Source organism: Diachasmimorpha longicaudata, chromosome 17, assembly GCF_034640455.1.
Source record: "Diachasmimorpha longicaudata isolate KC_UGA_2023 chromosome 17, iyDiaLong2, whole genome shotgun sequence".
NCBI classification, from domain to species: Eukaryota; Metazoa; Arthropoda; class Insecta; order Hymenoptera; family Braconidae; genus Diachasmimorpha; species Diachasmimorpha longicaudata.
In genome coordinates this window covers 5,011,712-5,031,898 of record NC_087241.1, presented here as the reverse complement: position 1 = coordinate 5,031,898, position 20,187 = coordinate 5,011,712, and the positions used below count along the sequence as shown (strand labels likewise).

Sequence of the window (20,187 nt, the reverse complement as noted above, 5' to 3'; positions counted from 1 at the left end):
AATATTATTTATTTCGTCGGGATTTTATTACAAAAATCTGGGGGACTCGTCACAACAGGATAAAAATATTTATGCGAAAAAAATATTGAACTGTCCTGATAATCGGGTCAAGGCTGTTGTCTTCCTTCGTCTCACCTAAACCCCCTGACAAATCCTCCTCGTCCCATTCCCATGTGAACCCCGTAGGTGTAATATAAACATAATATATCTGATGCCGAAGGAAAGGAAGAGAGAGAAAGAGACTTGGGAGTGCGCGTGTAACACTTTTTCGGTGGCATTCCCCCTCGTTCACGAATATTACGTGGACCTTCGCGGCTGTTGCGTCAGGATCGCTGAACAATCCCCCTGCGGGATGTTATTTGACGGACAAACCGACGCGCTCATTTCTTATGGGACCCCGGGTGCCTCCTCCAAGGAAAACCGTTATCTTTTATATTTCCACTTTGGGAAAATTAAAATGTGGGACGACTGGACACGGGGATTTACTTGAAGATATTCCATTTTCGGAGATTATTTCGCTTCATAATTTTCTATCCTATAAACATAAAATTGAGTTTAATTTCGTCCCGGGCTCGAAATATAAATTTAATCGGTGGAACATTTCCTCTAATTTTATATTTCTTTTTATTCGTTTCAATAATTTTTCCCTGAAAATTTATCGACTGACATTCTCATTCAAATGAAGACTCGGTAATTACACCGGACAAGCCCTTGATCTGCCCCAGAATTAAAAAACTGTTTAATGACTCAATTAAAACATTGAACGGCTCAAAAAAATTGTCAAATGATTCAGAAGTAAAAAAAACTTTGGCACATCATTTCCGTCGTCGAAACGGACTGCGACGAAAACAAAATTGTCTCTCGTGCTCAGACTTCCTTGATCACCACGACAAATAATATTTCACCCACCTCTAATTCCCCGTGATTCCGTCTGTTCGAAGATCCCCCTGAGAATACGAATTATAAAGATTGTAGAAAGAGAAGACTTTGTAAGTAGGCAAGCGTAACTGTTTTATTAACCGTAAACCGACGCTACCACGCTTGGCACTCGCTTACATAATCGAAAACACGGAGAGTGAAAATTGTGCGATCCTAATACTTTCATTATCAACAAATCGAGTGACCCTGGGCAAATAATACTCCTCATCCCGCGGTCTCAATGGCGCGGCAATGGTTTCCTTCCAAGATATTGGACGTGCGGATATTCCTCACTGGTGCCATTAACGTTTGGTGTTAAAGGCAAGTAGAGCATGGCCAGTCTTGTCAGACATTTTCGAACGCTCAAGATACAGCCCCATAAATAACAATTATTATTACTATAAATAAATTAAATTAAATTACAATCGCGTTAGCCCTCCACTTTATCGGCGATTGCACCCCAAAAACTTTCCAGCTGGACTTTAAAATGAAACTAGGGTATTCAGGGAGATTAACCACCGGGAATCCCCCTCAGTCGTCCCATCTAATCCCCTGCAAATACCGACATTTCATTACCCAGAATCTTTCGTCCTCGAAAATATCCTCAACTTTACAATTAACATAAATTATGTACTATAAATTCATAAATAACCGGACTTAAAAAACCAAAGGGTGTAGGAGAGCAAGAAAAATCTCTTGTCATCCCTCACCTGTCCAGTACCGAAAACTACTTCATAAAATGTACCGCTCCAATTTTCCAATTTCCCAAATCCCCATTTCCATAAATCATTCCTCTAAATTCTGGCAATCGCCATTTTCATGTCCCCTGTCATGCCCCAGTGGAGAGTTTTGTTACGGCATAAATATGATCAGCCATTTGTTGTGTCCACTCTGACCCCACTCGCTCCCTGAAGGACGTCAAATTGGAGCAAGGACGTAGCCCAAATTTGACCTGAGCAAATCTTTCCGTGAAATTGGCGCGAAGGGAGAAAAAAATAAAGGGGGGGGAGGAGGACCCGGGTGTAGGGGTCGCCTCGACTCTCTCTCTCCCTGTAAATCATCCCCTATCTCCTCCACTTGGCTCACGCACTGGCATGACTCATCGGCACATTATTTCCAGCAAAATGAGAGAGAAAAAAGTTGAAAAAAATATTCACTTGAATTGTTAAGCAGATGGGGGATATGCTCGGGAATATTCCCGCGGTCAGAATGCATATGGGTATGAGTCCACGGAGCGTGGAATCATGGACGAGGTAGCCGGGGAGAAGGGGAGGGAGGGCTAGAGTCTGGAGGAGGGACGAAGAGGGGCCTCAACGGAGGCCCCGGACCCGCGATGCCCGGACAACGCTCCCGCCAGGCGTTGGGGCCAACTAACGGTCCAAACCACCTCCATTCGGACAGACCAACTCTACGAAAGAGACCCCCCTGTAACCCACCTTCTCCGCCTCTTTTCATCGGCCCGTAGTTATAGGTACCCTCTTCGTAATCTCCGGACGTTGCCGAGTCGGACGTCCCCGTGATTTTTTTCTCTCTCCTTCCTCCTCGGGTTTGTCGGCGAGCGCGAGGTTGTTTTCATGTCCCCGAGGCTCAGGAGAGGTTTTCACGGTTTTCGCTGAGACACCGGCGATGGTTTCGCGGAATCGGAAAATGATACGTCTCGCAAAATGTGGGAATTTTGTGTTTTGGAGATTTTTTGAAATTTAATATTTCAAGTCTTTCATAGAAATTGAGTTTTGAGGAAATATTTTCACTGGAAATTTATGAATTTTCCGCACCAGCTACCAGCAGCCGGCTCATTATCTCCGGTTAATCCACCGTCTCGAAATTTCCGATCAAAGCTATCCCGCGGTGAATTTCCCCCGGATCAAATTACCCCACCGCAGCATCAAACGCGGAAAATTCAGCGATAAAAAATGGAAAATAGGGGGCGATAGACTCCTTCGCGGTTGCTGAATATTCATCCAGTCGTTTCAACAATGAGGATTATTTATTACCTGACAATCCCCAGGTCTTTGTATTCCCCGATGCCCCTGGCCACGTGAAATTAGAGTACTCCGTGCATATGAATAGTGAAACCCCCGAAAAAGCGTAAAAAAAATCGGAAAGGCCTTCAATTCACAAAAAACCGCCCCTTCACGATAAAAAGAGTAGGAGGAGTTTTTTTTTCTGCGGTTCAACATTTAGGAAGATCCACCGTTTCATTGTGAAACCCATTTTTTTCCCCCGCAAAACGTCTTATTCACACATAACATCGGACTACGGAGATGACGAAAGAAATTCACTGGAGAAAGAAACGCCGCCGGAAGTGTGCACATACGTAACACCAAGTTCATTGTCGCTGGGAGAATAAAATTGCGAGTAAAAGCTGATGTGCTACGTGCAAATACCGTTGGTGCAATTTCGCTCGTTTGTACACATAACATCCGTTTATTTTTATTGATATTCTCGAACGCGTGAAATAAAACTGGTTTAGTCCAGTGCCGACGCCATCTCTGGGTTATTTCGATCAGGAGATTGCGGGGAAATGCCAATTTTCAAGAAGACTAGAGTGTAAACAGTATTTGTTGCTGTAGAATACTCCGGAGATTGCAAAAATGGACTGTAAACATTTTTTTCCGGAATTTTCCGCGACATAGTTCGCACATTGCTACCGGGAATGTGAGAGAAACCCAGAAAATTGTGGAATTTCACGGAACCTTCACTGGAACCTGGAAATTTTGACATTTTTTTGGGATTAGATTATGCAAAATAAAAAAATTCTCTAGTAAATTCTGCCTCTCGTCTAATTGACGTGAGATTCAGAGGAAGATAAGGACGAGTGGATAAAATTCTAGTCAATCACACCCTCCGTTCTCGGCGATGGACGAGCCCTATCGAAGAAGACGTCTACCCATCTTCAAGAAAAATCAAATGTACCCCCTGGAATTAACCTAATCTCTCATCGATTGCGAGTGTATTCATTCATTTCCACGAGGGATCATGAAATCATCATCTGCGAGGAAGTTGAAATCACCCGGATGGAATAACACGATGATATCACATTCTGAGGGAGAAGATGATGATGACGATGAGATGAGGATTGAAGGGGAAATCACTTCCAATCGATTCGATGGTGATCGTATGGAGAAAATAATTCGAATCTGAAATGTCGAGATACCGGAGGAATTTTGATGGAAATCGTTGGAGGGAGTGGAGATTCCTATGCGGTGCATTCTGGAGATGATTTTCGATAATATGAAGGAAGAAATTTTGACAACTTGAGAATCCCAATTATCTCACATTAAATATTTAAATCTTCAAGTTGAATTAGACTTCAAGTATTCAAATTAATCGCGCGAATCTCGGAAGAATAAAATCTAATAATCCCCATCAACGAAACAAGTTCTTCAATGCTGCAGAATAATCCACAAGGATTACGTTTGGATACCCAAAGGCAGAATCCACAGGTGTAGAATCAGCATTCCAGCGATTCTTAATAATATCTATCAGAAACTAGACAGTCTCCATCAATTCCACAACCTCACGTTCATCGTGGAATATATTATATCGCCGATGTCCTATAAATATTTCTGCCACGTACACCGATGTCTCCTCATGCGGGCACAACAGTAAGAAGTTGATGAGAAAAGTGAACAAATTTTTTGTTTGCACTTAGTCTCGTCACTTGTCCCAAGTTTTTCTTTTTCTATTAATCATCACGTTGAAAGGAGACATCAGGTAGCAAGTGCATAATATTTTATCTTCAAACATTATGTCGATTTTTTATTGAAGCGAAGAAAAGAAAATGTTTATTCAATTTTCCATTTGTTGAAAAACAAATTGTAAACTCAAATCAATGCTATTCCCCATTCACAGTATTGTAAATCCTCGCGTATAATGATACCAGTGACGTATCATGAATTACCTTGGCCGTGGAAGAAGTACAGCTAAAGGTGGGGTAGAAAATGGTAAAGTCGCTACAGGTGCAACGGTGCGCAGCGCTGACTTGGCCACAAGTGCGCTCAAGCAAACAACTAGGGGGAGAACAAGCGGGTTTCTCACGTATGCAACCAACACTGTTACATTTAGCGGGTTTTAAGTCATGTGAATAGCCATGGGACTACCTCAGGGGGCGGGATTGCTCCTCAAGGGTATGTACTTGTGTCTGGAATTTTTACAGTCTCTTGCGCGCCGAGACCTTCACAGAAATCACACCGAATGGTGGCTTCAAACACCCAGTGAATTACGATTGAGTCTCTTTCATCGTTCCCCACGGTGAGAAAAAAATTCAATGCTCATAGTTAATGTTAAAAGAAAAATATAAAGTGAATGATGCTCAATCACTGTACAATGTTCCACGAAGAAGTCTCGAGTCATCCTCTGGGGAGTAAAAATCACAGCCGGTTTGTCAGGCCCGTCATATGGCAGACGTTACCTTTTACACGTTAGCGTGGAAAATTTTTAAATGTTTATAATTATTGTGTTTTGTCTCGCCGGTGGGTCGAATATTATGTCCAACTAGATGGTTTTGCCATTGCCTTTGTTAGGACGTGTAATTTTTTAAATTAACGAGCCTCACATACTGGGGAACAGACCGACAACTGGAATACAACAAAAACGGGAAGAACTCGAGATATAAATCGCGTCGACCGTGAACTCGAAGCGGCTGTACCGTGAGACGAATTTTTCCAGGTGGAGTTAATGAGCATAACCGCTGGGGTTTTCACGTGCTCCTGGTGAGAAATTATTTATCCAGGACCATTTGGTAGGGGGGTAATTAGGAAGAACAATGGGATAATCAATCGCGGGAGGGGTGGAAGGGGGCTGAGAGGTGCTCAAGAAATCGTTACTGCCGACGAGTGATATTACCGGCCGGGGGGTAAACGAGAGCACGCGCTTCCTGCGTTATCGACTGTCGCGGCATTTACCGACTGGTGACAATTCACTTTCAGGAAGCTGTAGACGTTTTTACCGGAGCGAGTTGGATGGGAAAATCGAATTCTATTGATTGTTAATTAACTGGGAGCGATAGTCATTATGAAGCTCCTCGGAGAGGCACTTTTTTTCTCACTAAAAAATATTTTTACTCCTGAGGGCGTAATAATTATCTCGACACCGGCTCAATGTCGCAGAAGTGACAAAAAAAAATGTTATAATTTATTCCCGAGCTCCGAATTTGCTTCATATTTATATCACGCCATGTCATCGGCAAAATTTCGCTTCCCTCTGCCCCCTCCCGCGGGCGGGGGTAGTCATCACCGAAAATAGATGGCGCTACGTTGATGACTCCGCGGGGTGAGTTGTAATGGCGGATCGTAAGCCAAAGCGTCGGAGAAAACAAAATCCCGAAATAACAAAAAGGTACACAACACGCGTGAAGTGGTAGAGGTATGCCAACCAGCCCGGGCCATGTAACCCGGGGAGGGGCTAGGCTGGTTCTCCTCGGCAACTCTCGGCTTCTCTCCTCGAAACACTAGGTCGGTGGACAAGAGGAGGTGGTAATGGAATGGAGGAATGGGGAAAGGCACAAGACCGAGGCAAACGGCACGCTAGAAACGAATGAGGTCTCGTTGGCACGCCGAAGGAGCCCCATGAAAGTCTTCGATAAACCTGAAAACTCCTGACTGGCCAATCGCACCAGTAAATTCCAGGTAACTTATCAGTTTATCTTGGATACCACCGCATCATCCACTGGTGGACAACTTGAATTCATCAATTGTGGGGGGGATGGGGGGGAGGAGGAGGAGGGTTTGTGTAGTGTTGATTGAACTGTCATTGAATGAAGTACGATGTGAATATTGTAATCGATGATTGTGTGATATGTGCCCAGTGCAAATGTCCTCACACTGACCACCACTGAATTTAATCCTGAATAAGAGGGAATAATGGCTGCTGGCTGGGATCGGACAGGTCTATCGAGTGTACAGGTGTCCGTCAGTGGCGAGGGTAGCAATCTGTGCTCAAGCTGGAGTTTATCGTGATAATAAAGTTTGTTAATCTCATCGTCTTCCCCGGTTGATTGAATTCAACTCATCTGATTTATCATCTGTTCGTCTATTCGGCTGTGGGGGAGGGGAGTGAGACGAATCGCCAGGATAAAGTGATAAAAAATGATTGGACTCGGAAGGACTAAAGGCTCACTGGTGATTTATCAGCGTCAGGTTGTCGTTCTCTTCATTGTTCTTCTGGCTGAGGTGAGTGTGAAATTATTAATGGCGTTTGGGGGGGGGGGCTAGAGTTGGCCATTTGTCGATTTTTTTTTTGTTGGAAATGTTGGTCGTAAAGGGGTCAATTCTTATTGACGATGAAATTCTCGGACACAGGACTGTGTGGCCGCTTGCGAAATCACACTTTCCCGCGGAGAGAAACCCAATCGCTCACCCAGGCCTAGAAGCATTATTTATTTCCATTTCTGGCTCACTCATGAATCATTCAACGATGATTGTTATTTTGGATATAATCGTTAATTAGGGGTTTCACTGGGGTATGGGGAGTTATTGGAGCGAGGGATGACAACGGTGAAGTGAGTCATGTAGTTACCTGGTGGTGATGTTTTTCTTTTTCTTTGGCAATTTGCAAATTGCGTACGGTGTTGGCATCATAAATTGCTGGGGACTGCTAGAACACGCGACCTCATTCATTCCAATATTGTTTTCAACCTTTCTATCACGTCATGTGACATTCAATACGTGATACTTTATATCACGGGGTTGGGGGAATTTTTAGGGGAGGTGGGGAGATGTGGATTTGATTTTTATTATTTAATTTTGGCACTTTAGCTCCTACGAGAGATAACAATTCAATTTTTTCCTTGATGCTCGTGCTTCAGTGGAAAATATTGAAGCAAAAATATTATGTTTCCTCTTCAACCCATTCTGAGATTATTTATTGTCTGACAAACTCATTTGACAAGAAACTCACACTCTCAATCTATTTTCTCAAGGATTTAATTAACAAGAGAAAGAAAACGAAGTTTAAGTATTTTTACTGAATTATTTTGCTTGGGAAATAATGAAAAAATTAGTAAACATGTCATGCAAATGGATTCTCATAAAAATACTGGATTTTTCTGTTGCAAAAAATTGATAGTTTCTCCTAAACTCATTCAGTTCCAAGATAACTCATTAATTAAAAAATAATTATAATCTGTAAATGTTTATGAGGCTGGAATTGCCACCTCGATTTCCTAATTGTTTTTTACTGAGTATTTTTCGTTTAAAAAGTCTGGTGAAATTTCGAATGTTCTAATTTTCCTCAATTTCATTGGCTAGGTCATAAAAATTTCTCGACCCTATTTTCTAATCCAAATATTCCAATTCCAAGTATTGATTCTACTTTTTATCCCGTGAAGTGACAATTGGCCCATGAAGTTGTAAACCACGGTAATAATACAGAATTTATTTGAAGTTATAGAATGTGGACTGGATTGTCATGATTAAATTTTTACGAGGGCTTTGACATTCCTTTCTAAATCCCCTCATTTTTTTCATAATTGTAAAAATAACAACAACGTCACAACGAAAATTCAGTCACTCAGTTCGAGTGAATGTTTTCAGATTATAAAAAACGTCATTCTTTCTCCTAAACCCATTCACAAATTAAAAACTGAATCTATTTTTTGTCCGGCATGTCAGCAGCTACTTTGGATATTTTTCTCTGACTCCACACGTTCCCTAATTAATGACAGCATTAAAAAAACATGTCAGAGCGACAATTTTATAATTCAGATTGAGTAAATCCTTGTTGTCTTCGTGAATATAAAAATATCGGATGGCCAACGATTTAAAAAAAATATTACAGCATTTTTTTGTTGAAAGTCTCATAATCAACTGACTCGTCAAAAAATAATTATTATCCAAAAGACGAAAAATCCCAGCAAAACCGATTTCTCATTTCTACTTCAGAATAATTATAATATTATTCATGGAAACTAAGCGAGCACCGATGCATTACCCACATCGCTCACAGTTACGTAAATTCTAGCCTCTGGTTATTTCCTTTTTTGCACAATTTTATCCTCCATCAGTGAAGCAAAGGTCGTCATTGTTTATAACAGTAAACTGAATAATACATGTTGGGAAGCGTCTGATGCATTGAAAAAATCATGAGGATTATTGAAATTGATAAGTGAAGTTACCGAGGGGAGGTTGTTAGTCACAAAGTATCGGTGTAAATTATTGAATATACAGGGGAGTGGAGTGCCACATGGCATTGGTATCTCTCTCGCTTCCTCTCCTCTGTATTCGGTGTATTTATACCCTAGAATGAACTTCCGGTTGTTTGGTTAGTGTCAGCGCAAATGCTAATGCCAAATATCCGGGATGTACTTTATATTCAGGAAATCTGGACGGATTTTGGTCAGCACAACCAGAAGAGTGATTGGAGCTCCAGTCAAGGACAATTTTTCCTTCTTTCCCCTTTCGACCAATAATTTTTTGCTCTTGAGGAATGGAAAATTCCTTGGGATCTCTAATTAATTAATGGCGATAATGGATAGGGCTCGGTCAGGTCTACCTACATTCGAGGAAAACCTCTGGTTTCTTCATTCATATTTTTTTATTCAGCGTGAAATTCCCTGTCTCGTGAATATGTGAATGAAAAAATTGTCATTTCGTCCAGATGTCGGCACATACTGAGAGTAAATAAAGGGCACACGGATATGCTAAATATAAATTAACCACATGGGCTAATCCTCAATTTCCAGCACGTGTACGCAAGGAGAATATTTAAAACCCGAGCATATCCTGCGTGACATCCCGTTTCATTTTTACACTTGCTTTTTATGATGGTTGTAAATTTTTTAACTGTTCTGAAATGCCGTGATATTTTAATAGCGAGTTATTCCGTAAAAGAAAAATGACAAGATTTTTTTAGCTGACATTTCCCCCGAATTCGTGCATTCTTCATCGAATTACAAATTAAATAAATTCAGGACAATTTAATCTCTGGATTTCACTTCAGCATTTTTATGTTTTGATAATCAATGATTTTATGAGGAAAATTTAATGAATACACACGTTTCGGAGATAACGATAAAAAACACGTCTGAAAGAAGTTGAATTATTTTTCAACTGCGAATGCAACCTACTATAAAGGAAAGAATGAACAAAATTCTTGTTAATCCACGGGCTCCGGAGATAATTAAGAACTAATGAAAGAAAATTTTTGAATTGAGTTCAACTCAGGCCTTGGTTTCTCCTAAACAACTCTCACATCCTGCGAGACACTCGACGTCATATCCATACACATTTTTTATGATCATTGTAAAACACCTTCAATAACTCAAGGTTCATTAGCAACAGTTAATGAAGAAATGGCAATAAAAAAAAACAGCTCGTCAACCTGTTCACAAGAATGCGAGCTCTCCTCAATTGAGCAATTTGTCAAAATATTTTTTCCACCTGTTTATTCGCTGAGTCATTTGTTTCGCATTCCTACCTGTGCAATTGTCGTCGGTAGCTCGGTTTATTCAATGAGATTTTCTACGAGTTTTCCCCCCAGTGAGACTGCTCATTATAATTATCAGCCTCTTGCACCTTGCAAACAACTTGACTACTCCATAGGAGAGCCTTAACGAAGCGTCTCGATAATTAAGACAGAAGAGAACTTGAATTAATGAATGAATATTTTAATTAAAGAAAAATATCACTTGATTAATTACAGGTGACGTACTCGGCTGACCTTGCCATAGAGATACCGGGGAACCTCTCCCAAGGTGGATCCTGGTACAGGCTGGACTACAGCCCACCCATTGGCTATCCAAGACCAAATACGACAGTCGCTGCTACTGATATCGGTGATGTTATCAAATTTAGAGATGGACTTCCAGGTACGAAATACGAATTCTGGTTGTACTACAGCAATGGTACCCTCCACGATTGGCTTACTTGGACAGCGTCCATTACAACAGGTAAGTGTTTGGCAATAAAAAATAATTGCGCGGTCAATGAAGAAAAGAATTATCGGATTGAGCGGATTTTTTCTATTGACGAGAGCGAAATTTTCTCTGGTAAAACAAGAGTTAAGAATTATCGATTATTACGGAGGAAAATTTAATAGGAATTTGCCGAGAATAAGTCGGTGAATGAATGAATTATTTCAATGAAAGGAAAGAGAAATTTATTTCTTCGGAATTTCAACGGAAATCGTGCGAATTTTTTGAAGTAAAGGCAATCCACCAAATTTACGACATTTTTTCTGTCTCAATTAAAGGCACTTATCGTTTATAACGCCGGCATTATTACGAGACACTGACCCCATTAAGGATATTCAAGTGTCTGACAGTTTCTGTCAATTAATTTACGTGAGAAAAATATTTTTTAAATTATGACTCTTCAGGGCCATTAAAATTATATTTTATGTAAGGTAATTATTTTTTTAAACTTATTATTTATAAATTATTCATTGGATTTTCTAATTTCTACCCAGTTATTTGCACCGAAAGATTTTCAATCCTTTATCTAGCGAAACTGCTCGTAATTAGCAAGAATTACAACGATTCCAGACTCGCGTGAATTCTCTCGTGCCCAAAAAATCAATGTGCCAGTGTTTTGCCGGCTCCCCTAATCCTGAAATATTTAGCTCCAGATCCGCCATCGAATCTCACCGTCTCAGTTCGGAATGGCAAGACAGCGATAGTCTACTGGTCGCCTCCAACCCAGGGCAACTACTCGGGTTTTCGTTTGCGTGTGCAAAGTTTTTCAGACGCAGGACCTCCAAAAACGAGCCTGATCCCGTCTGACGCTGTTCCCTACACCCTCCGGGACTTGACCCCGGGTGCGACATACTCCCTCCAGCTATTCACAGTATTAGAAACAAAAGAATCAGTGGCCTACACGAGCCGCAACTTCACGACAAAGCCCAACACACCGGGTAAATTCATCGTCTGGTTTCGAAATGAAACGACTTTATTGGTCCTGTGGCAACCGCCGTATCCGGCTGGCATCTACACCCACTACAAAGTGAGTATCGATCCTCCGGATGCCATTGAATCGGTATTTTACGTTGAGAAAGAGGGCGAGCCACCGGGCCCGGCGCAAGCAGCCTTCAAGGACCTTGTGCCAGGTCGTGCCTACAACATTTCCGTTCAAACAGTATCTGAGGACGAGACATCCGCCCCAACGACCGCTCAATACCGAACAGTACCCCTCAGACCGTTGAACGTAACATTTGACAAGTCCTCAGTGACATCGACGAGCTTCCGCGTCTTCTGGAACGCCCCCAACGGCACCTCAGAATTCGATAAATATCAGATATCGTTGGGTGGCAACAGACGCCTCACACCAGTGACGATAAATCGCGATGACGAGAGCCTCTGGGAGTTCAAGGAACTCGAGCCAGGGAAGACCTACCAAGTGGTGGTGAAGACAGTATCGGGTAAAGTCACCAGCTGGCCGGCCAGTGGGGACATAACCCTTCGTCCTCTGCCTGTTCGCGATCTTCGTGCTGAGATTGACGAGAAAACGGGAATGCTGGAGGTCTCCTGGAGGCCCGACAACTCCAGCACTCAGGACAGCTACAAACTTCAGTATCATGAGGTCGAGACAACGTCCATCACCGGCGACAGCAATTCCTTGGCCACTGACAAGACAAAAATCGCTCTGGAAGCACTTCTACCTGGACGAAACTACACGATAATCGTTCAAGCCATCAGCAATAAGATCGAGTCCAACGAGACAGTTTTGCATCAGGTTACCAGGCCCTCCAGTCCCATCATCGAGGATCTCAAGTCCATTGAGAAGGGGCTGAATATTTCCTGGAAGAGCGATGTCAATTCACGACAGGAGAAATTCGAAGTCACTCACACGAGGAATGACACCGGTGAGAGTGCCACCACCCTCACGACCGAGTCACATATTATTTTGGAGGACCTCTATCCCGGGGCTGGGTACGAGGTGAAGGTCTTCGCTATCAGCCACGGATTGAAGAGCGAACCTCACGACTATTTTCAAGCGGTTCTGCCTCATCCACCGCAGCATCTGAGGATTGAAAAGGTGACGAACAACGCGGTTCTCGTTCACTGGGCCGCTCCCATCAACTCTCTGTTCACTGAGTACGCTATCAGGTACAGAACTGATGACGATCCCAGGTGGGTCAAGCTTCCGAGTGTCAGGGAGATGGAGGCGGAGGTGGCTGACATGACGCCTGGAGAGAAATACACCATTCAGGTGAACACTGTCAGCTTCGGTGTTGAATCGCTGTTCCCACTGCAAGTCAATCACACGGTCAGGCCCAATGCGGTTGTCAATGTCGCACCTGTTGTCGATTCCACCAATATTACCCTGGAGTTCGTGAGGCCGGAGGGCCGCATCGAGACGTACGTCATCAGGTGGTGGATCACCGAGAATCCGAACGAGTTCAGGACTAAGAATGTCACCGCTGGCAGTGACATTTCCGAACTGGCCTTCGAGGAGGCCTCTGGGGGTGCTGGACATTACACTGAGAGGATTCTTGTGGATGATCTTTTCTCCGGGGTCGAGTACTCGTTCTCCATTTTCACGGTGTCTTATCATCTTGTGGGGGATGTCACCAACTTCACGACCCATACAAGTAAGTTTATCTCATTGAGAGACGATCTTTCGATCTCGCATTTTTTTAAAGTCTCCAAAATAATTTACTCTCTTCAGATCTTCTGCCAATGTCAGTCCATTCAGTCCCTAGCAAATGAATTAATTTTTCAAGCGATCACTCGAATTTGTTTCCCCCTGTGGTTGAAGAATTTACAATCCCTTCGCCTGGCCCCAAAGGCACTCTCAATTCCCTTTCACTATTTCCTCACTTCGTATTAGAAAAGATCAAATGAGTCCTATTCATCAGTCACTAGTTGAAGTATCCCAAAAGGATGTATCACGGTGTCCCGAATAAAAATACTCTTCATTTTCATTTCATACTCGAACGATTGAAAAGTCTCGAGATCATCGGCTCGTTATTAGTCGCGTAATAGTAGATGAGATTCCGAGAGTAATTGAATCATTTCCAATGAATGAATTTTTTTTATGTAACATGGAATGTCTGGATTGCCCCTTGCAGTGCCGCTGATTCAATCGGAAGTCGTAGTTGTCATCGACCGCGATCTCCCCGACTCTCTGACACTCCGTTACACACCAACACCAGTGAAGTCATCGAGATTCGATTTGTACAGATTTCGAATAAGCGACGACAACAGTACGACAAAGGAGAAACACGTCGATGACACCGACACGAAGGTGACTTTTGGGGGTTTGACACCGGGGAAATTGTACAACGTGACAGTCTGGACTGTCAGCGAGGGTGTGGAGAGTAGACCGATCTTGAGACAGGACAGGCTCTATCCGGAGCCAATAACGGCCATTCATGCTATTGATATTAATGATACGAGAATATCGCTGACCTGGGACGTGCCCCAAGGCGAGTACGATGCCTTTGAGGTTCAGTACTTGAATAGTGATGACAATTACATTCAGAATATCACGTCACACAATGCCATCACTATTTCAAGCCTCAAGCCACATAGGAATTACACTTTTACGCTTGTCGTGAGGTCTGGCTCGGAGTCCAATTATTTGAGAAGATCTAATCCACTCAGCGCTAGCTTTACGACCAGTGAGTCCTATCCTGGGAGAGTCGAGAAGTTTCATCCTACTGATATTCAGCCGGGGGAGATAAGTTTTGAGTGGTTCCTACCTGATGGAGAGTCCAATGGGATCATCAAGAAGTTTACGATCACTTATGGACTTGAGGTAAATAACTTAGTTGCATTGTGGGAGATTGGTAGAGTGAATTTTCGATTCTATGGAGTCATTTTGAGGGGATTTTTATCAGCTTTCCAACGATGTTTGATTTGTTTGAATCGGATCGGTGAGTCGGGAGATATCGAGGATTAAGTGAGGGTCGATTTTTTTTTTCGCCCTCCTTTCAATTTTCAATTTTTCAGGGCTCATCCCACACTCAAATGCGAGACTTCAAGCCGTCAGAGTTCCGCGGCATGATAAAGGGCCTGACTCCAGGAAAAATCTACGTCTTCCGTATCCAAGCCGAAACGAAAATCGGATTTGGACCGGAGACATCGTGGAAACAAAAAATGCCCATTCTGGCCCCGCCAAAACCACCGACTCAAGTTGTTCCTAATGAGGTCTGTCGGAGCAGTACAACGATACAAATAAGATTCCGTAAAAATTATTTTAGCGAGCAACACGGCGCTGTGATCTCATACACGATTATCGTCGCTGAGGACGACAGTAAAAATGCCTCGGGATTGGAGATGCCCAGCTGGAGGGATGTCCAAGCTTACAGCAGTTGGCCGCCTTATCAGGTACATAAATACCGAGCATTCTTTTTTTTTGAATCACTTCTTCCGCACAAATAGCGTCCGAACATAATAGCATTCGCACTCATGAAGATTCATTTCTTTTTTTTCAGTTACTGAAATTTTCATTTCAAAATTATTTAAGTTGACTAATAAAATTTGTTTCCATCCATCCATTGAAATAATTTTTTCCAAGGTGATGGAGCCCTACAATCCCTTCAAGAACGGCTCAGTGGAGGACTTCACCATCGGCACAGAGAACTGTGAGAACAAGATAGGCTACTGCAATGGTCCCCTGAAAGCCGGTTCCACTTACAGAGTAAAAGTTCGAGCCTTCACAGCCCCAGATAAATTCACAGACACGAGCTACAGCTTTCCCATTCAAACAGGTGACTATTTTTAAATAAATCATCGTCCCAATTTCAGTAATTGTAACTGTACGCTTTCGATGTTGAAGTAAGAATTGAATGACTTCACTGAATTGTTGAAAATTGAGTTAATCTGCTGAGGGCCCTGTGGGTTTTGTCAGCGTAAATTTATACATGGATTTACATGTACATGTCTCGCTCTTGAAGGATTGCTGCTGGCAGGTGAGAAACAACACTGTTGTTTGCCAGTGTTTAAAGTCTGTAGGATTGTTATTGTGTACTTCAGTAGTGGAGAAATTTTCCATTCAATTTTTCAACCGGTTTTATAACCGTAATAATTAAAAAAAATAATTCACTACTGATTTACCTCTGACATTGAATAAAAAACGTACTGTCGGTGTTCTGTTTAGCTTTCCAAGACTTTTTTCATTAACTGTCAAACAATTCCCTCGGAAAGCCGGAACAATCCTCTAACCGATACCCAATTGTTCCTCAACAGACAAGGATAACACAACGATAATTGTGGGAGTAACAGTTCCAATAGTTCTCCTGCTGACGATGTTGGGTATCGGGCTGTTGGTGAGACGGCATCGCAATCAACGAAGGAAAATCACCGAGCCAAGGGCAACAGATAATCTCTCATTACCGGACAGCGTTATTGAGACGAGGTAATTATGATTTTTCTCATATCCATCGGCTGAGGAATTAACCGGCCTTCTCATTTCACAGTCGACCAATTCGAGTGGAAAATTTTGCCGAGCACTACAGGATAATGTCCGCTGATTCGGACTTTAGATTTTCCGAGGAATTTGAGGAATTGAAACACGTGGGGAGGGATCAGCCCTGCACAGCTGCTGATCTGCCCTGTAATAGGCCGAAAAATCGATTTACTAATATTTTACCGTACGATCACAGCAGATTTAAGCTGCAGCCGGTCGATGATGAGGAGGGATCTGATTATATAAACGCTAATTACGTTCCGGTAAATATATATATATCTCTCAGTAATACAGTCAGTTGGAAAATTAAATAACAACCACAAAAAATTGCTCCCCATTCAGGGCCACAATTCTCCTCGAGAGTTCATAGTGACCCAGGGTCCCCTGCATTCGACGAGGGACGACTTCTGGCGAATGGTGTCCGAGAGCAACAGTCGTGCAATAGTAATGCTGACCCGTTGCATCGAAAAGGGCCGCGAGAAGTGCGATCACTACTGGCCAATGGACACCCTTCCAGTCTATTACGGTGACATATGTGTGACAGTCCTTAATGAGACACGCTACCCCGACTGGAGTATCACTGAGTTCATGCTCTGTCGGGGTGATACCAAGAGGGTCATCCAGCACTTCCACTTCACAACTTGGCCGGACTTCGGGGTGCCGAGTCCGCCACAGACTCTTGCGAGGTTTGTGAGGGCCTTTAGGGAACGAGTGAGGCCTGATCAGAGGCCCATCGTTGTCCACTGCAGTGCTGGGGTGGGGAGAAGTGGTACTTTTATCACACTCGATAGAATACTCCAACAAATTCAGGTGTCAGATTATGTGGATATCTTTGGAATTGTGTGGGCCATGAGGAAGGAGAGGGTGTGGATGGTACAGACTGAGCAGCAGTACACCTGCATTCATCAGTGTCTGCTGGCGGTGCTGGAGGGACAGGACACACTCACAGGACCACCCAGGGAGATTCACGATAATCAAGGATTCGAAGGTAAAATTTAGGGAATCTTTTATTTATTAGGGTTCATAATTATTTTAGGAAGGATTGTGTTTGAACGTCTACTGGGGTTTTTATTTTTTAGGAAGAATTTTGAGAGATTGCTCCGGTGAAAATATTTCATAATTTATTCGGTACAGTAATACAATTGTTGGATGTTTGAAGTTATGGGCGGGGGATTCTCCAAGAATTAAAAGTCAAGTAACAATTTGTTTTTAGTAGGTTTTTTTGTACTTGATGATCAAAGCACACCCGAGATGGAATTTTTCCCTTCACCATTCCAGTTTTCACCCCGAAATGCACTCTCCAGTGGTGATTCTATCCATATCCTCTTGATACTATTACCTCCCAGTCATTAATGAGATATATTCCCCATGTAAAAAAATTTGAATCCAGGAAAGAACCAAACATCCGTCGAGAATGCCATGAGCCCAGTAGCTGACGAAAAGGAGAGATGACCTTCGGATTCGGGGAACGAGGACGAGGGTAATAGCAGGCAAACCCCTAATCGTGCACGATTTTTTTGTTTTGCTACCCCATTATTGCATCGCATGATAACCATTATTTTATTTATTTATTTCACCGGCTGGATCAATAGAACAGGAATGTTGTAGTGACCAACGACTGATTCATGCAATTTTTTAATTCTGCAATTGAAAATTGTTTGTCGTATGCAGATTTGGAAACTATTTTATTAACAATGAACTGAAAACCAGTTGTCAATGGTTTCAGAAAGGGAAATGTGGATAAAAAAATTGATAAATCAAAGTAATCGGTTCACATCTAATTGTATACGACGATTCAATGAAAACAAGGGCCTGAATAACGTATGGCAATGCAGATTAATCATTTTTACTTCCAATAATCAATCGTTTTTTTTTTCTTCTTGCAGATGACGAGGGTATCGCCGAATCCGGGATGTAACCAGAAATATTACAGCCCTCAAATTATGATTTAATTGACCCCAATGGAAGGAAATGATCTGACATTTAATTGATCTGTGAAGTTCAGTGCTCAATTTTTAATGATTTTCTCCCGCGCGACCTGAATTTTAATTTGGATCGTGTCCCAAGAGAGTGGCAAGTATCCGTCCGACATATTAATCAAATATTTTTCGAATTTTATGTTGTTGTCATTTAGAATCTCAATCGATATAATTTTTTCCCTGCGATTCACACGTGGTTTTGCAACTAGGTACTTAATTATTTAGAGAAACGAAGACAGATCACGGGTGGCTAATGCACATTTTTTATAGATTTTGAAAGATGCACCTGAGAGAATGAAAATATAATTAAGGGGGAGAATGATCCCCTCAGGTGCCAATTGATCTCTCTACCTCTTATGATTGTTTTTGTCTCTCTGTTTTTAAAAAAAATTTTATATCATGAACGATTATATCCGAATGGACCATGGTATGTACATATCTTCCCATACATATTGCAAAAAAAATGTTTAAGCCTCGAGGAATATTGTATTTTAGCAGAATATTAATTATTGTTTTTGTTACCTTATTTTATTGATATTTTTATCAACGATGATGCTATTGTAATAATAACAATTCAATATCAAAAGACAGTGGTGTTTTTCTCCACCTCCTAATCATTTGCTCCATAATAATCACAATTTAATTAGGGAGATGATTCATGAAATTGATTGTCTGTGAAACTCATTTGAATATATTTATCTTACGTCATAATTCCGGCGGAGACAAAGATAATTAAATTCGAATTATCACGGGAAGATAATATCGGAGTCTTTTTTGTCGACCTCATGCCTGGGTACCTTGTAACCTTGGCAATGGGCTTATTTGAAAATGGCGTCCGAACAGTGGTTGAGTGTTTTACAGAAAGCCAAGAAGACAGCTATTATTCAAGACGGTATGTTATTAACTTAATCAACGCTTCATTTGATTTATCCCAATAAATATCAGGCCTTATTGACTAGTCATGTTGAGATGTCAATGCATGACTGAATAACACAGGCACAATAGGATGTGTTCGATCGATACCTCCAGCTCCCAACGTAATGTTTTGTTCTCCCCAGGAAAACGCAAAGTTCATTTTTTACTGGAAGATGGTAGGGAACTTGTAGAAGAGTACAACCTGGAGACGAATGTCGTGACGAGAAGAGCATGGAGAGAAAAGGGGAAACTGGGTCAGGATGTTGGGTGGGTAGTGGAGATTGGAGATCCAGAACCTAAAAGAGAGGACAATCTGGACATCAGTGGCATTCGAGAAAGTTCGTCTGCTGTAAGAGAAATGATTGGACAATTTAATAATTATTATTCTTCTAAAATCCTTCTGTATGTGGTCCCATGGAATTTTTAGTTAGTTTGTTGGTTTTTTCAATTACATAAATATTCCTTTAGCCCATCGTGTCCAGGAGAATCACAAAAACTGGCTTAGAATGGAGGATAAGAAACCTTCCCTATCCCAAGGAGGTTTACTCCATCACTGCTGACGGTGGACTCCTGATTGTTCGTACGAGTAACAAAAAATACTTCAAGAAACTGAACATTCCAGATCTGGACAGAGTGGGCCTGAAGCCTGACCAGGACAGAATCTCTTTTACACATCAGTTCAATACTCTAGTCATAACGGTGATGCCTCAGACGCTATATTCCTCGATGACTCCTCTCAATGGTTTGTTTATTTATTATATTAATTATTCTCTTATTATAAACGCAGTACAAGAAACCTGCAGCTCTCCTCGATCTCGAAAAGAAAATTCTGACCGAGGTGATGAACCTGAAAGCCTCCAGCGAGGGAGACGTGCAATGTCCAACGAGTTAATTAATAAAAAAAAACAAAAATTAATTTTATCAGATGATTTATTCGTTGACCGTACCATTACCTCACTTGCTGAATTTTTATTTTTTTAAAAATAGGATACAATTTATGTATCAATTAATTTAAAAGACATGAA

The 20,187-nt window shown here is 41.9% G+C and overlaps 2 protein-coding genes across 5 annotated transcripts; both read left to right on the top strand.

The window, feature by feature from the left end:
• Window positions 1-6,204: 6,204 nt before the first annotated feature.
• Window positions 6,205-18,835, top strand: LOC135170541 (tyrosine-protein phosphatase 10D). 4 transcript variants are annotated; one of them, XM_064136462.1, is made up of 12 exons: window positions 6,205-7,091; window positions 10,561-10,807; window positions 11,479-13,446; window positions 13,927-14,615; window positions 14,810-15,187; window positions 15,378-15,570; window positions 15,757-15,771; window positions 16,049-16,217; window positions 16,279-16,531; window positions 16,611-17,256; window positions 17,659-17,748; window positions 18,155-18,835. In XM_064136462.1, exons 1-11 carry the CDS (start codon window positions 7,008-7,010, stop codon window positions 17,718-17,720), a joined length of 4,704 nt encoding a protein of 1,567 aa, XP_063992532.1. In that variant the 5' UTR covers window positions 6,205-7,007; the 3' UTR covers window positions 17,721-17,748; window positions 18,155-18,835. The 4 variants fall into 4 exon arrangements, with proteins under 4 accessions (XP_063992532.1, XP_063992533.1, XP_063992534.1 ...); XM_064136463.1 differs by lacking the exon at window positions 15,757-15,771 and having other exon boundaries at window positions 6,206-7,091; XM_064136464.1 differs by lacking the exon at window positions 17,659-17,748 and having other exon boundaries at window positions 6,206-7,091.
• A 149-nt stretch (window positions 18,836-18,984) lies between these two features.
• LOC135170544 (protein DPCD) lies at window positions 18,985-20,090 on the top strand. Its single transcript, XM_064136471.1, has 4 exons — window positions 18,985-19,139; window positions 19,306-19,511; window positions 19,631-19,861; window positions 19,950-20,090. The coding sequence occupies exons 1-4, from the start codon at window positions 19,076-19,078 to the stop codon at window positions 20,052-20,054; spliced, it is 606 nt and encodes a 201-aa protein (XP_063992541.1). The 5' UTR covers window positions 18,985-19,075; the 3' UTR covers window positions 20,055-20,090.
• The last annotated feature ends 97 nt before the right edge of the window (window positions 20,091-20,187 follow it).

Coding starts and splice junctions, on each gene's coding strand:
- LOC135170541 (XM_064136462.1), top strand. CDS start 7,008: ATGATTGGACTCGGAAGGACTAAAGGCTCACTGGTGATTTATCAGCGT. Junction 14,616..14,809: donor CGATCACTTATGGACTTGAG/GTAAATAACTTA, acceptor TCAATTTTTCAG/GGCTCATCCCACACTCAAAT. Junction 16,218..16,278: donor GACAGCGTTATTGAGACGAG/GTAATTATGATT, acceptor CTCATTTCACAG/TCGACCAATTCGAGTGGAAA.
- LOC135170544 (XM_064136471.1), top strand. CDS start 19,076: ATGGCGTCCGAACAGTGGTTGAGTGTTTTACAGAAAGCCAAGAAGACA. Junction 19,512..19,630: donor TTCGAGAAAGTTCGTCTGCT/GTAAGAGAAATG, acceptor ATATTCCTTTAG/CCCATCGTGTCCAGGAGAAT. Junction 19,862..19,949: donor TCAATACTCTAGTCATAACG/GTGATGCCTCAG, acceptor TTATAAACGCAG/TACAAGAAACCTGCAGCTCT.